The sequence below is a fragment of the Lutra lutra genome, chromosome 4 (assembly GCF_902655055.1).
Source record: "Lutra lutra chromosome 4, mLutLut1.2, whole genome shotgun sequence".
NCBI lineage: Eukaryota > Metazoa > Chordata > Mammalia > Carnivora > Mustelidae > Lutra > Lutra lutra.
In genome coordinates this window covers 93,784,867-93,799,981 of record NC_062281.1, presented here as the reverse complement: position 1 = coordinate 93,799,981, position 15,115 = coordinate 93,784,867, and the positions used below count along the sequence as shown (strand labels likewise).

At 39.6% G+C, this 15,115-nt stretch overlaps 1 protein-coding gene across 17 annotated transcripts in view; it reads left to right on the top strand.

The window, feature by feature from the left end:
- Window positions 1–15,115, top strand: part of PDE4DIP (phosphodiesterase 4D interacting protein) — a 217,960-nt gene that overhangs the window by 145,912 nt on the left and 56,933 nt on the right. For all 17 annotated transcript variants that reach the window (XR_007127077.1, XR_007127078.1, XM_047728748.1 and 14 more), the window contains 10 exons: window positions 931–1,089; window positions 2,211–2,324; window positions 2,504–2,641; window positions 3,349–3,528; window positions 4,162–4,356; window positions 6,994–7,161; window positions 7,325–7,406; window positions 10,673–10,764; window positions 14,168–14,284; window positions 14,666–14,803. Coding sequence is in view for 15 of the 17 variants with exons in the window: in XM_047728748.1 (XP_047584704.1) it covers window positions 931–1,089; window positions 2,211–2,324; window positions 2,504–2,641; window positions 3,349–3,528; window positions 4,162–4,356; window positions 6,994–7,161; window positions 7,325–7,406; window positions 10,673–10,764; window positions 14,168–14,284; window positions 14,666–14,803 (1,383 nt within the window). In the remaining 2 variants the exon portion in view is untranslated. The remainder of the gene's footprint in view (window positions 1–930; window positions 1,090–2,210; window positions 2,325–2,503; window positions 2,642–3,348; window positions 3,529–4,161; window positions 4,357–6,993; window positions 7,162–7,324; window positions 7,407–10,672; window positions 10,765–14,167; window positions 14,285–14,665; window positions 14,804–15,115) is intronic.

The window sequence follows — 15,115 nt, the reverse complement described above, 5'->3', positions numbered from 1 at the left end:
TTCAGTTCTACATATATTGCCCTCATACCATGTGCCAGACAATGGGTTGTGTTCTGGAAATAACAAGAGTCAATATCACAAGCTCTTTCCTGTGAAGTTACTTGTATTTATTATGAAACAGTCACATAAACAGAATTTTTGTGTAAATACTGAAATGAGGTAAAGGAGCTATATTTCGGCCCTACAGGAATATATAGGAAGTGCTGAGGAAGGGAGGCAGGGAAAGCTTCATGAAGGAGGAGCTATCTGGGGTTAATCTTGAAGAGTGGTAATATTTAGCAAGACAGAATAGTGGGGAACAACAAGCAAGGTCAAAGGAATGGCATGCACAATTAGCTGCATCTTTAAAAAAAAATAAAACATTCTTTTTTTTTTTTAATTTTATTTTTTATAAACATATAATATATTTTTATCCCCAGGGGCACAGGTCTGTGAATCACCAGGTTTACACACTTCACAGCACTCACCATAGCACATACCCTCCCCAATGTCCATAATCCCACCCCTAAAAAAAAAATCAAACATTCTTAATTGGTTCCTTTATCTTGTTAGGTTAGAGCATATGCTATCAGTTTTTTTTTTTTTAAGATGTAAGTGGATGATAGAAATATTCTATTCTTGAGCTTATCCAGGGTTACAGTGGAACAGGGTTCTGCTTAGTAGTTATATAGAGCTATCATTTTTAAACTAGAGAGTAAGTATTAAACTATATAATATGAAATTTACATCTTCCCACCATTCACAGTTCCCACAATTTCCCATATCCTATTTGATTCGTGTATAATATTTCTAGAGTAATTGTAAGAATGGAACTTTTCTGCTATTTTATATTTATTTTATTCTGTATGCCTTGAAAGTTTTAAGGCCTCCCTATCTATTAACCGTGTGAAAATTTTAGATAGTTTGAAAAAGGGAATCTGTTTAATTCAGGAATTACGAAAAGCCTTGCAGCAGCTCCAAGGAGAATTGCAGAGTAAGAGCCAACAGCTTCGTACCCTGGAGACTGAAAAATACAATGAGATTAGAACCCATGAGCAACACATTCAACGCCTAAACCAGAGTCTGAGTCACAAAGAGCAGCTGCTTCAGGTGAGTCTACATAATGATTTTATTTTATTTTATTTTATTTATTTATTTATTTATTTTAAAGATTTTATTTATTTATTTGACAGAGAGAGATCACAAGCAGGCAGAGAGGCAGGTAGAGAGAGAGGAGGAAGCAGGCTCCCTGCTGAGCAGAGAGCCCGATGCGGGGCTCGATCCCAGGACCCTGAGATCATGACCTGAGCCGAAGGCAGCGGCTTAACCCACTGAGCCACCCAGGCGCCCCTACATAATGATTTTAACTGAAACGGGGCTCATAGAGCTCTGAAAGTTCCGTTCATGTGATCTCAGATTAGTTCACCTGTGTTGAGTACCTGTTACATGTAGAGCATTGAGAGGTGGGAACCAGGAGGATTCAAAATAAATAGAAAGTACGATTCACGAACCACAATGCTAACCAGCAAGTGTACGAGATAATAAATATAGACCTAAAAGACCCAAGCAATATTCAGGAAGTAGTTATTGAACACCTCTGTGAACCAAATACTATGCTATTGCTGGGAAGACAGAGGTGTGTGTGACCATTGTTCTCAGTCTAGTAGATGAGGATATCTGTATAGAAATTTCCAGTTACTTACGTGATAAATGAATGAGGGAAAATATGGAACACTGAAGAAGACTGTAATCGGTCTCCTGCTCTAAGCTTCAGTCCCATTGAATCCTGTATGTTCTGCTGAGCATACAGTTTTTTCATAGTGTATGTGTATTGTGTATACATTTTTTTCCTCTGATAGAAATACCCCACCAGCTCTTCACTTGGGAAGCTCCCAGTTCTTAAGGCTCACAGAGCAAATGTAACCTCTTTTGTGAGATCTTTAGTGACGCCTTCAGACAGATTTAGACAATGCAGCCTGTATTTCCAGGAGCTAGCTATGCAGACATACACACTCCATATACATAATGTGTACATATATTTATACACACACATGTGTACACATGTGTACAGTAGTTAACGATTTGTATATCTGTTATCTCTGCTAACCAGTGTTTTCCTTGAGTGATCACATTTTGTTTTTTATCCTGAATAACAAATTGTTTGGCAAAGTGTAGGAATTCACTGAATATTGGATAAATGAATAAAGAGAAGTATGTTTTGGTCTCATTAGGAATTTCGGGAGCTCCTGCAGTATCGAGATAAGTCAGACAAAACCTTTGAAGCAGATGAAATGTTGCTTGAGAAACTTCGACAGCGAATACAAGATCGAGATGTTGCTCTAGAGGTATGCACCTTAATTTTGTTTATGGCGCTATGGATTATTCTCTTCACATAGGTACTCAGAAATATGTGTCTCCTTAATTTGCTGCTTTTTGGAGTTGGTCTTCCTTTATATTTTTATTGAGTAAGTGTGATCACAATAGTGAATCCTAAGGAGCTTTAAGATCCTTACTTTCCTTGCAGCGGGCTATAGATGAAAAGTTCTGCACTCTGGAAGAGAAAGAAAAAGAACTGCGTCAACTTCATCTCGCTATGCGAGAGCGAGATCATGACTTAGAGAGACTGCGTGGTATTCTCTCCTCTAATGAAGCTACCATGCAGGTAAGAGCACAGTCTTCCGTAGTGGGATGCTAAGCCCGAAGCATCAACCCTTTCCCTCATTTTCTGAAAACCAAGGTATTTGCTTTATAAGAAAGAAATACGAGGGCGCCTGGGTGGCTCAGTGGGTTAAGAAAGAAAATACGAAAGCAACAAAAATAGTTATTTATCATTGTAGATTAGGAATTGAGAAGTGTTAGTACTTCTGTTGTGGAGTTCAAGGGGGAAGCAGTGATTATGGATTTCCAGGCACACTTTCTGATTTCTTTCTAATCCTCATCAATATCTGAATACTTTTATGTAAGCATTGCCCATACAGCTGTTTTACTGTTGTTTTCTCATTAATATTATATGCATATCCTTGTATAGCCACAGTCAGAACACTTGATTATAGAAGCTTATATATAAAGCTTATATATTTAACCATCTGCCACTTCTTAAAGAAGTCCTTCACTTCCTCTGTAGCATAGCCTGCCCCCTCAAAAACACTTCATTTTTCATATACATTATATTTATTTCTCTAAATAAATTAGACGAGAGTTTCTAAAACCGAAGATTAGTATGGCATTGTTAGATCAGATACAAAGTTTTCTCCTTTTGCAAAAAATTGATACTTTAGAAGATAATTTGAAGGCGGATCAAGTATCTTATTTATCCTGCTGAGTTTGGGGTGGTCCTTTGACTTATCCTTGTTTTCTTTGTTACTATAGAGTATGGAGAGTCTCCTGAGGGCCAAAGGCCTGGAAGTAGAGCAGTTATCTGCCACCTGTCAAAACCTGCAATGGCTGAAAGAAGAAAGGGAAACCAAATTTAGCCGTTGGCAGAAGGAACAAGAAAGTATCATTCAGCAGTTACAGACATCTCTGCATGATAGGAACAAAGAAGTGGAGGCAAGACTTTAGTTAATTAAAGGCAATTGGTTTAGTGATTACATAATCTCAGTCCTGGATTGGGACTCTTTAGGTCTGGGGGTGCCAGTGACCCAAGTCTTAAATACCATCCTGCTGTGCCTGGGCAAGTTAGAAAGTGACAAAGCCAGTAAGCCTCCCAGGCAATGTGGTTCCACAGTTTTAACCACCATCTACAGCCTCTTAGTATAGCGGTAGGAACCTCATCACCATGCTAAGAAATATAGTACTCGTTATTCTTTTTCAGCTTATCATTTTCTGTTGCCTTATAAAAGTTATGCTGGGGAAAAAAAAATACATGGACTGCATGTCCATTTATCTTCATCTGTTATGTATCCTGAGCAAATAGGGAAAGGGCCTACTTCAGAAAACAATATGTAAGTTGACATTATGAGTGTTTTTCTGTATTGTTAGTGTTCATTCATTGAGCATGTATTTACAGCCTTCTGTGTACCAAGCCTGTGCGAGATCTGGGGAAACAAAGGAGAATAAAACATGATATTTGCTCCCTGGAATCTCATAGCTCTTTCTCCTATAGCAGATTCTTATAAACCCCTTGATATGTAGTAGAGGGACTTCTTTCCTCCAGAACTTACACTGTCCCTTCTATATTAGGATCTTAGTGCCACGTTGCTCTGTAAACTCGGACCAGGGCAGAGTGAGATAGCAGAGGAGCTGTGCCAGCGCCTACAGCGAAAGGAAAGGATGCTGCAGGAACTGCTGAGTGATCGAAACAGACAAGCAGTGGAACATGAGCTCGAGATTCAAGGCCTGCTTCAGTCTATGAGCACCAGGGAGCGGGAGAGCCAGGTAAGGACTAATGTGCAAACCAGAGAGTGTCAGTGTTTCTAGTCTGTGAATAGGGAGCGTTTGAACATTATAGTGTGTACGTGTGTGGCATTTTACAGTCTGTTCTGTTAGGAACAGTCTGTTTCCTACATTACAGTTTTACATCTGTTATCAGAGCATGCAATATTGGTAGAGCACTTTGTATTGAGAAGGGTGCTTAAATAGTACATTTACCCATTAACTTCATTGTACATTTTCTTTCCTTAATATTCTGATAATTTTGACAGAAGGCAATACAAGGTTCTGGAGTATTTTGATTCTACATTCTCAAGACTTGAGTGATATTTTCTATTTCTAGCCAAGCTGTGGGAGAACTTATACTTGACATATTTTTCTTAATTCTCTATTTTTTTTTAAGATTTTATTTATTTGTCAGAGAGAGGGAGAGAGAGAGCACAAGCAGAGGGAGCAGCAGACAGGGAGAAGTAGGCAGAGGGAGAGGCAGTCTCCCTGCTGAGCAGAGCACCCAATGTGGGGCTGGATCCCAGCACCCTGGGATCATGACCAGAGCTGAAGGCACATGCTCAACTGACTGAGCCCCCCGAAGGCTTCCCATTTTTTTTTCATTTTTTTAAAAATTTATTTTCAGTGTAACCGTATTCATTGTTTTTGCACCACACCTAGTGCTCCATGCAATCCGTGCCCTCTAATACCCACCACCTGGTTCCCCCAACCTCCCACCCCCCCGCCCCTTCAAAACCCTCAGATTGTTTTTCAGAGTCCATAGTCTCTCATGGTTCTCCTCCCCTTCCAATTTCCCTCAACTCCCTTTTCCTCTCTAACTCCCCTTGTCCTCCATGCTATTTGTTATGCTCCGCAAATAAGTGAAACCATATGATAATTGACTCTCTCTGCTTGACTTATTTCATTCAGCATAATCTTTTCCAGTCCCGTCCATGTTGCTACAAAAGTTGGGTATTCATCCTTTCTGATGCAGGCATAATACTCCATAGTGTATATGGACCACATCTTCCTTATCCATTCGTCCGTTGAAGGGCATCTTGGTTCTTTCCACAGTTTGGCGACCATGGCCATTGCTGCTATAAACATTGGGGTACAGATGGCCCTTCTTTTCACTACATCTGTATTGTTGGGGTAAATACCCAGTAGTGCAATTGCAGGGTCATAGGGAGGCTTCCCATTTTTAAAAATTCTTATAAAATATGAATTATCTTGGGGTGCCTGGGTGGCTTAGTGGGTTAAAGCCTCTGCCTTCGGCTCAGGTCATGATCTCAGGGTACTGGGATCGAGTCCCGCATTGGGCTCTCTGCTCAGCAGGGAGCCTGCTTCCTCCTCTCTCTCTGCCTGCTTCTCTGCCTACTTGTGACCTCTGTCTGTCAAATAAATAAAAAAAAAAATCTTTAAAAAAAATATGAATTATCTTAAGAGGAAAAAAGATTGTGTTCTTAAAAGACCATGATGAGAATAAATAATTTATAGTAACATGGGATATATTAATCTTACATACTGGCACACAGGTATTTCATATACATAAGAGATCTTATATGTTCTCTATTATGTTTTTTCCCATAATAACTTCTACAGATTTTTATTCAGGCAAATTAATAATGTACTGTTACCTCGGTTATGTCCAAATCCCTGAAGAGCCCAAATTTTACTTACTAAAAATGTAAGGTTATTTTTTATTTCCCTTAGAAATTTTGACAAGAGCTCAGCGTCTCATTAAAGCAGTAGTAATTGTTCCCAGAAACAGTGTATGCTGGTGCAGCTAGTATAGTCCTGATTCATCATCTTTTACCCCCAGTAATTTTAGTCTTAGTTTATTGTTTCCAGATTTTTTATTAAATGCAGACTTTCAATGTGGTAATGGTCACAAATAATGTTCTAAATCTTTTCCTTACTCTGCCATCATCTGTCTTAGAAAACTGGGATTTGAAATTAAATAAACTGGGTTTGGTGGTTTTGAGGTTCAGATTCTCCTGATTGTATGGTCTGATAAAAATGTTTCTGTGTAATTGATTCATTCAATAAATGTGCATTGAGTCCCTACTATGTGCCAGATACTGTTCTGGGCTCTTGTGATTCAGCAGAAAACATCATAGAACCTGCCCTTAGGAAACTTATATCCGGTTGATAGACAATGAACATATATCAGATAATGGTAAGTGCATTGTAAAAACTTAGCAGGACAGGGAGAGCTGGATGTAGAGAAAGGTGGCTGTATTAGGATATGCAGAGGAGGCCAATCCGATAAGGTATCAGTAGGCAAAGATGTAAAGGGAGCAAACCAAACAAATGGGTGGGTAAAGAACATCCAGGCCACAGGCACATGTTTCCCAGAGTAAAGGACATCAAACCAGAATCTAATAACTTAGCCTGATAGCGTTCTGGCAGAGCCAATTTCAGATTGTTCGATCCGTAATAGGTATGTTATATTCAGTTTTTCCAATGTTCTTCCTCTGAGAGACTTTCTTTCTACTCATCTGCTGTTTTTTCCCTGTAAACTGAAAGCAAGGGAACTATTTTAGGGGGCCCCACTGGCTTTTCATAAACAACTGTCTTTTAACGAATAACTTCAGAACACAAATTTTGTTTTCTAGAGTATCTTTCTAATGGTGTGTGTGATTTCCTTACTAGGCCGCTGCAGAGAAGATGGTACGAGCGCTGATGGAAAGAAATTCAGAATTACAGGCCCTGCGCCAGTATCTAGGAGGGAAGGACTTCATGGTGTCCCAAACCCTCATTTCTAACCAACCCACCGAAGTTACCTCCAGCCTCCCCCATCTTGGAGAACAGACTGATCAAGTAAGAATTACATGCTTATGTAAATGTTCATGCTAACTGCCTTTTTGTGTTAGAGGCATAAGTTTGGTCACTTTAATACTAAATTGTGAGAACATTCCAGGTCCTTGTCATTGTGATCATGGTTCTGTGCCTTTCTAAATCCCTTGACTCTTCCGATTTTTAGGGTTCAGTGCATATACCCTCCAAAGATGATAGCATTTCATTGACTGCCAAAGGGGATACCAGTATACCCAGGTCCTCATTAGGTAAGTATCAAATTTAATTTCACTAAGGAATCTTCTGTCTTTTCTTTCTGTAACTTTGTTAATAGGTTTGGCCAAGGCTCTCTTTTCCTACCTTAATGAAAAAAAATAAGTTTAGATTCCCCCTGAAAGTCTGAAGACATGTCTCTTCTAGAAGGAACTACCCTTATTTTGTTGAATTGAAGCTGTTGTTCTGAGTACACAGTTTGGCCCAGGGAAACTGCCTCCTGATTATTCTTAACAGATAGTTTTGCAGGGGTTCAGAAATGCAGGAGGTAGTTTTTCCAGACCTACACAATAGGACCACGGGGCTGACACCTTCTCCTGGGTGTCTTTCAAGCAGGCCGAGGCTACTCACAGTAACTTGACCTAACCTGTATTACAGTGTTGGGAGGGGGGAGGCAGAGTACATTAAGTTATTTGCCAAGATCACAGCCATCTAAGAGATGATTGTAGGCCTTGAACTCCCTAAAAACAAATGAATTTTGGGAAGAGTATGAGCAAAACCTAAATGAGTGCTGGGTATTAGAGTCTCTGACTTTCACAGAGCAGAAGGTTGGGATCTAGGGTAGCTTCAAGGAAGAGATTTACCCTGTGAGTTATAGAAATAGGGGCTCACCATTATTAGTGAAATGGTAATTATAATGCTGTAAGAAAGGTTGTGGATTTGGAGAATTAACTTATGATTTTTTTTTTAATGATACTAAAAAATGCAAGGGGGTGCCTGGGTGGCTCAGTCAGTTAAGCATCCAACTCTTGATTTTCCTCAGGTCTTGATCTCAGGGTCATGAGTTCAGGCCCCATGCTGGGCTCCATGCTTGGCTGGGCATGGAGCTACTTTAAAAAAAAAAAAAAAAAAAGAATAAAAAGTTTGTGTCTTTGTTATAGTGTAAGGTATTATGGAATTCCATAGGTAAGTCATGCAAGTAGTTATTTTTTCTCAGGAAAACTTTGTTAGTTAAAGATAAAGAATGCTGGATTTGTTTAATTTACTCCCTATTTACCTTTTTTTTTTTTTTCCAAAAAAAAGTACCTTTCCGCAATTTTTTATTTTGCAAATTTCAGTCTTCTAGAAAAGTGGTAAAAATCATACAGTGAATATCCACAAAGACTTTTATTAAGATTCACCCCCTATTAACATGTTGCCACATTTGCATTATTTCTTCCCATGCACACACACGAATGTTTTTTCTAAGCCATTTAAAAATTACTTAGATACCATGACACTTTATCTCTAAATACTTCATTTTGTATTTCCTGAGGACAAGGGCTTTCTCCTACATAACTGTAGTACAATTATCACATTCAGAAAATTTAACCTTGGTATAGTCCTCGTACCTGACGTACAGTTCATATCCAGAGTTCCTGTTGTCCCACGAACGTTCCCGATGGTTGGGTCTCCCCCTCTGAGACCATGTGTGCATTTAGTTGTCATGTCTCGTTAGTCCCTTTAGTCTAGGACAGTTTTCTAGCCTTTTTTTGTCTTTTTTGACATTGGCATTTTTGAAGACTCTGGGCCAGCGAATGGCCCTCAATCTGGCTCTGATTGTTTCCTCATGGTTCGATTCAAGTTCAGTATTTTTGGCAAGACTGCAAGGGTGAGGTCTTTCTCAGCACCCACATCAGGAGCAGATGATAGCAGTTTGTGTTTTCCTTAGTTAAGATCGTATCTGCCAGACCTTTGCATTACGAAGACTCATTTCTCCCTGCCACTCAGCAGCCTGAGAGGTTGACCATGTCCCCACAGCTACTCACCCAGGGCTTCTAGCATCCTGTCAACCTTGCCTGAAGCAGCAATTACGTTTAAAAAAGTGATTTATATTTCTAAAATTTCTTCCTGTGTATTAATTAGCACATGTTCTTTCATAAAGAGGTACCCTTTCCCTAGTCTCCCCACTCCATTTTTTTAAATATCAACATGTTCTAATAGATTCTTTTAAAAAAAATTTTTATTATCTGTTTCTGTCTTTATTCCATTTGATGCCCAAATTACCCCCAATTTGGCCAATTGGGGCCCCTTCAAGCTGCTCCTTTGTCCTTTCGGTATGTTGTTATCAGTTTTTCGGCACTTCCACACTTGCTGCCACAATAAGGAGTTCTGTGATCACCTTTCCCTTTCCCTGCCTCAGCCCTTGAACTGCCCGTTACTTCAAAGACCTCTGGTTCCTTGAAGTTGGTTAAGTGGGTAATGGCATTTAGGTACTAATATCTGGGTATGAGATGGGCTCTTGGCCACAGGTATCATTTGCTTTTAGGCCCTAAGGCGAACAGAGCTAAGGGGTCTGTGTTTGTATTTGATACTGATTTCTCTCATTCTAATTTAACACCACAAGTTCTTTCTTTGCCTGATTTTGTATTTGTATCTGCCCTTTTTCTGACCTTGAGAAACCTGGTTACCTCTATCATGAATATATTTACCCACTTGTACAATACATAGAAGTAGTTTAGAATTGCTACATGAGTAACAATATCAATAATAAGTCTATAAATAATGTTTAAGATTTCTTTTATTTTTTTAATCTTTAGACTATCTCCCACTGAGGGTATACAGTTAGAATAGTGAGTTCAAAATTATTTGGATTAATTTTTTAAAATTCTGGGTGCTTATGTTATCTATTATATAGGTTCATTTACTTATGTTAATATTCAGTTTTAGGCTTTTTATTCCCCATTGTTATTGAACTAACTTCACACATTAAAAATAAAACATTAACGTGGTTCAAAATTCAAATATATAAAAAAGTATGCTCAGAAGACCCATCAACTTCCCTAACATTTCTCTCTGGTTTTCACCCCTCCCTTGAAGGCAACCAATTTCATTTCTAGGTTATCCTTCCTATGTTTCTTTTTGCAAAGTAAGAGAGCAGTCCTATGTCTGTATGTGATGTGTATGTGTGTGTTCCTATTTCCCCCTTTCCTAATATAAAACAGACTACACTAGATGTATTCTTTTGTACCCAACTTGTTTCACTTAACAATGTTTCTTAGAAATTACTCCATATCAGTTCATAAACACTTTCCTCATCCTTTCTTAAAGTTGTATATAGTACCTTATTGCATGGATATACCGTGGTTTATTCAGTCTTCTTTTTATAGGCATGTTGATTGATTCAGTGTTTTATTATTACAAATAATGCTGCAACGAACAATCCGTGCATATATTTTTGTCGTCGTGAGATTGTGTATTCAGAATAGATTCCACAGAAACAAAGCGGCAGAGGTCAATGATGTTAGAGTGATTAAAATGAGTGCTATGTGGTCATTTTTAGGAGACTTGGACACAGTCGCAGGGCTGGAAAAAGAATTGAATAATGCCAAAGAGGAACTTGAACTCATGGCTAAAAAAGAAAGAGAAAATCGGGTGAGTGTTCTAGTGACCCTAATTTCAAAATTCCTATTATTTTCTTCCAAAATAGTTTATATTTAAAAGAGTATAGTTGTCCCAAGTATAATATCTAGGTCCAGATGCAGAGTTTCCTTTCTGGAGAAAAATAGAAATTGCTTTATGTATACATTTTCTCAAAAGATGCTCTTTGTTAAATGGAGACCATTAAACTTTCAAGTGCTGAAAAGGCAAAGGCTGCTTTCTCTGCCCATTGCAGACTGGAATAATTGTAAAGAACTGGTGGAAAACGTGACATACTGTATAATTGCTGCTTGGACTTATGACATTAGATCCATGAAATTACTTTAGAAACATGGAACAGAGGAATTTTGGGAATGATCGATAATGTTCATTGAGTACTTGCTATATGCAGCGTACTATTCTGGGTACTTAAATTAGCACTAAAGCTTATAGCTCTGCAAACTAGGTGGTGTTGCCCTATTTTATAGTTGAAGAAGGTGAAACACTGATTTTTTTTTTTTTTTTTAAACGTGGAGGTAGGAAGGGGCCCCTGGGTGGCTCAGTCGGATGAGCGTCTGACTCTTGATTTCAGCCCAGTTTATGATCTCAAGGGTGTGAGATTGAAGATTCTCTCTCTTCCTCTTCCCCTCTCCCGCACCTGCTTATGCATGCTCTCTCAAAAAAACAAAACGAAAGCAAACCATGGAGGTGGGGAACTGTCATGTAACTAAGACATACCAAAGCAAAGATTTAAATTCAGGTCTTTTGTGACTCAAAATACTTGCCAAGAAGTCATTACTTGGAGCAGGTCATTTTCCCATTATTCTGTATTTCTAGCAATAGAGTTTTCGTGAATTTTCTTAGAAGAGGCCTCTTGGCCTTACAGAATCCCTTCTCCTTCTCCCTCCCTTTACAGCAATTGTATATCCAGCTGTGGTTTGGAAGAAGTATTAGGGCCACAGGACAGAGTTACCCACTAAAACTAAAAAGCTTTATGTTGCCAGGGCATCTATTTTGGAGGATCAAAAGTACACGAAGTTTACCTTGCCTAGTCACTTGGCTTCTCAGATTTGTTCCACCTCTTAGCCAGAGTTAGATCTAGAATAAACCTGTGTTCATATTCATGGTGAAATTATCTTGTTGTACCTCTTAATTTCTCTTCTCATTATTATATTTCTTCTTACAACCAACCTCCTGTTATATGCCTCAAGTTTTGAGGATATGAAATTGTGTGGCATTTACAAATTCCAGTTTTAAAAATCCCCTAGCTCCCCTCCTTTTTTGGGATTTCTCCCTAGCCATTATCTGATTATTCATGTCAGGAGATTTTGGTTTCCATGTGCTGTTCCTGTTTTTCTCATATATACTTGATTCAGTGTTACTTTTTGGTTCTGTCCTGTTTGGGGGATCATAAAATTAATAAGACTATGAATGGTTATTTTGAGTGAGTTATATTTGGCTGTGTTGCTTATTTTTGTGTCCTTAATCAATTACCAACCTCTTAGCTCAATGTGTGTGTGTGTGTGTGTGTGTGTATATACACACACATTTTCACATGCCCTCTGATACTAAATGTATACCAAAAGCCAAGTCAATTTTCTTGATTTTTTTAAGAAAAAAAATTTTTTTTCTTGCTCTCTTGAAGTCGTAGTAGTAGTGGTAGTAGTAGTTAACATTCACTAATTGCCTGCCAGGTGCTTTTAAATACATTTTCTCTATTCTCACATAGCCCTAAAAGGTAGGTATTATTTCCGTTTTACAATTGAGGAAACTGAAGCTCAGTTTAAATGCCTTATAGGGAGATTATGCCAAGATTTAAAACCCAAAACCCACGTCTGCCTGACTGCAGACCTTTATCTTGCTGTAATAATGTTTTCTTCCTCGTGTTTGAATTTTTCTTCTATGGAGCAAAATACCTGGCTATATAATGATAGAGGTCTCTGAAGAGGCCTACTACGTAGCTCTCCATTTCCCATATCCAAGATCTGAACAAACAGAGAGATAAAACAAGGTCATGGCAGACAGTTTGGTATTTTATCAATTGCATTGCTGATAAAATAGAGAATGTAATGCAAGAATCAGCGGGCCTGCTAGCCAATTTCCCAGAATCGGTAGTCTTACCTGCCTAATCACAGATGACAGTGGGCCTTGGCAGCCACTCTACATGGTGAGGAAGAGCCTGCTCTTGGAGAAGCAGTGGCAAAAATAGGCCTGCTGCAGGCAGGTGCCTCCCAAAAAGAAAGCTGGAGCTAAGTCAAGCATGCCTGGTTTATTCTTCCTCAACATACCATTCAGATAAGTCCTTTACCCTGCCTGGCGCTGGCTAAAGGGAGTGGAGAAAGGTCAGGAGTTACATTAACTGAGGTCCTTCAACCTGGAAGGAAATGGGAGGAGAAGCATTTCTTCCTAACATGCCGCAGGAGCCCAGAGCGTCAAATACTTTGAGTAGTTATAAATCATTACCAGCCCATATAGTGAACTATCAGCATTGGTGGAATTCGAAGTAAAATTTTTACTGCTTATAACTTACATTTTATATCTTAAAGAAACAGGTGCTGCTTTCTTTAGGAAGCTTGGCTATACCTTAAACTAGCTGTGTGTCATCTCTCTTCTTTGTCCCACCTATTTCCTTTAATTATCTTCAGATAGTTCCTTACAGGGGGCGCCTGGGTGGCTCAGTCAGTTAAGCTTCTGCCTTCGGCTCAGATCGTGATCCCAGGGTCCTGAGCTCGAGGCCCGCGTTGGGCTCCCTGCTCAGCGGGGAGCCTCCTTCTCCCTCTGCCTACTGCTCCATTGCTTGTGTTCTCCCTCCATCTCTCTCTGACAGATAAATAAGTAACCTCCCCCCCACCAAAAGTTCCTTACAATGTGTACTTACAAATAACTTGCCCTTACTATAAAGAGTATATGGATCTGTAGAATCTGCAGGAAAGTCATTATAACCTCGAGTTCTGAGTCTGCTTCCTAGAGAGTTCACATTCTGGATCTCCCCCTTCCTAGCTCTGTGACTTTGCACAGGCTCTTTAATTTCTCTACACCTCAGTCACTTCCTCTGTAAACGGGGGAATAGTAGAGTAGTGATCCTGCAGGGTTGGTGGGAGGATTCACCCATCTGCTCATTTTTGAAGCAGCATAATAAGCTCATTAATTAAGCAAATTTGAAATGTTTTCTAGTGCTAATTAAAGTGAAGGGCATCCTTAAAGCTACCGTTACCACCTCCCATAAAACACCCTTTGGTATCCCACCGTGTGGTTTATTGATCTGACCCAGTCGAGCACTATTCATCTTGTAGTTGGCACTTGCATGATAGGCTGATGGTGATACAACATGGAAGAACCTTGGCCTCAGGGTTAAAGTGTGAACGTGACAGATGTTGCTTCCTCTGCACACTGACTCCAGGATCTCTTCTCCCCACAGATGGAACTTTCTGCACTACAGTCCATGGTGGCCGTGCAAGAGGAAGAACTGCAGGTGCAGGCTGCCGACATGGAGTCCCTGACCAGGAACATACAGATTAAAGAAGACCTCATAAAGGTCCTTCCCAGCTTTCTCAAGATCCTTGGAAGTGATTACAGCCCAGAATACCTGTAGGGCATCCTCAAACGCCATTTGGATACCCTGAGTCCCTTGGCCAGTCCTTAGTTCCTTAATGCACTGTCAGTTTGAGCCTCTTAATATCACCATATTCTTTCTGACTTACATTGGCGTTGCTGAAATTTCACAAAGAATGTACTGTTTCATATGGCGTATCCATATTCCGCTTGCAAGTACAGCAGCCTGTTTCAGGGACATCTGCTCCTTTTCTCCTCTGTTAGATAGCCATCGATAGCTCTGAGGTCAAGAGTCTCATGCTCCACTGACTGAGCCGGCCAGGCGCCCCACATTTTTATTACTAGTTTTTTTCTTGACTTTTAGGATCTGCAGATGCAACTGGTTGATCCTGAAGACATACCAGCTATGGAACGCCTGACCCAAGAAGTCTTACTTCTTCGGGAAAAAGTTGCTTCGGTAGAATCACAGGGTCAAGAGACTTTAGGAAATCGAAGACAACAAGTAAGTCATTGGAATATAAACATTTTTATGGTGGAACAAATGGTGGAAAACCTGTCAATCTCAGTGATCTCTGAAGGGGTCTGTTAATGGAGCTTCATAGAGAATCTCTGCTCTGAAGTTGCCTCGCCTTGGTCAGCCTCAGCAAGAAGTGCCCCTAACATTTGTAATTCCTTTCTAGCTACTACCTTGTAGCTGACCTCTCTTCAGTGCCAGACTTTTAAAAAAGACCTACTTGCCTGTGCTCCCTGTCTGTTATCCTCTCTCTCACAAACTACTCGTTTCACTCCAATCCTGGCTTTTAAGTCAAGCAGT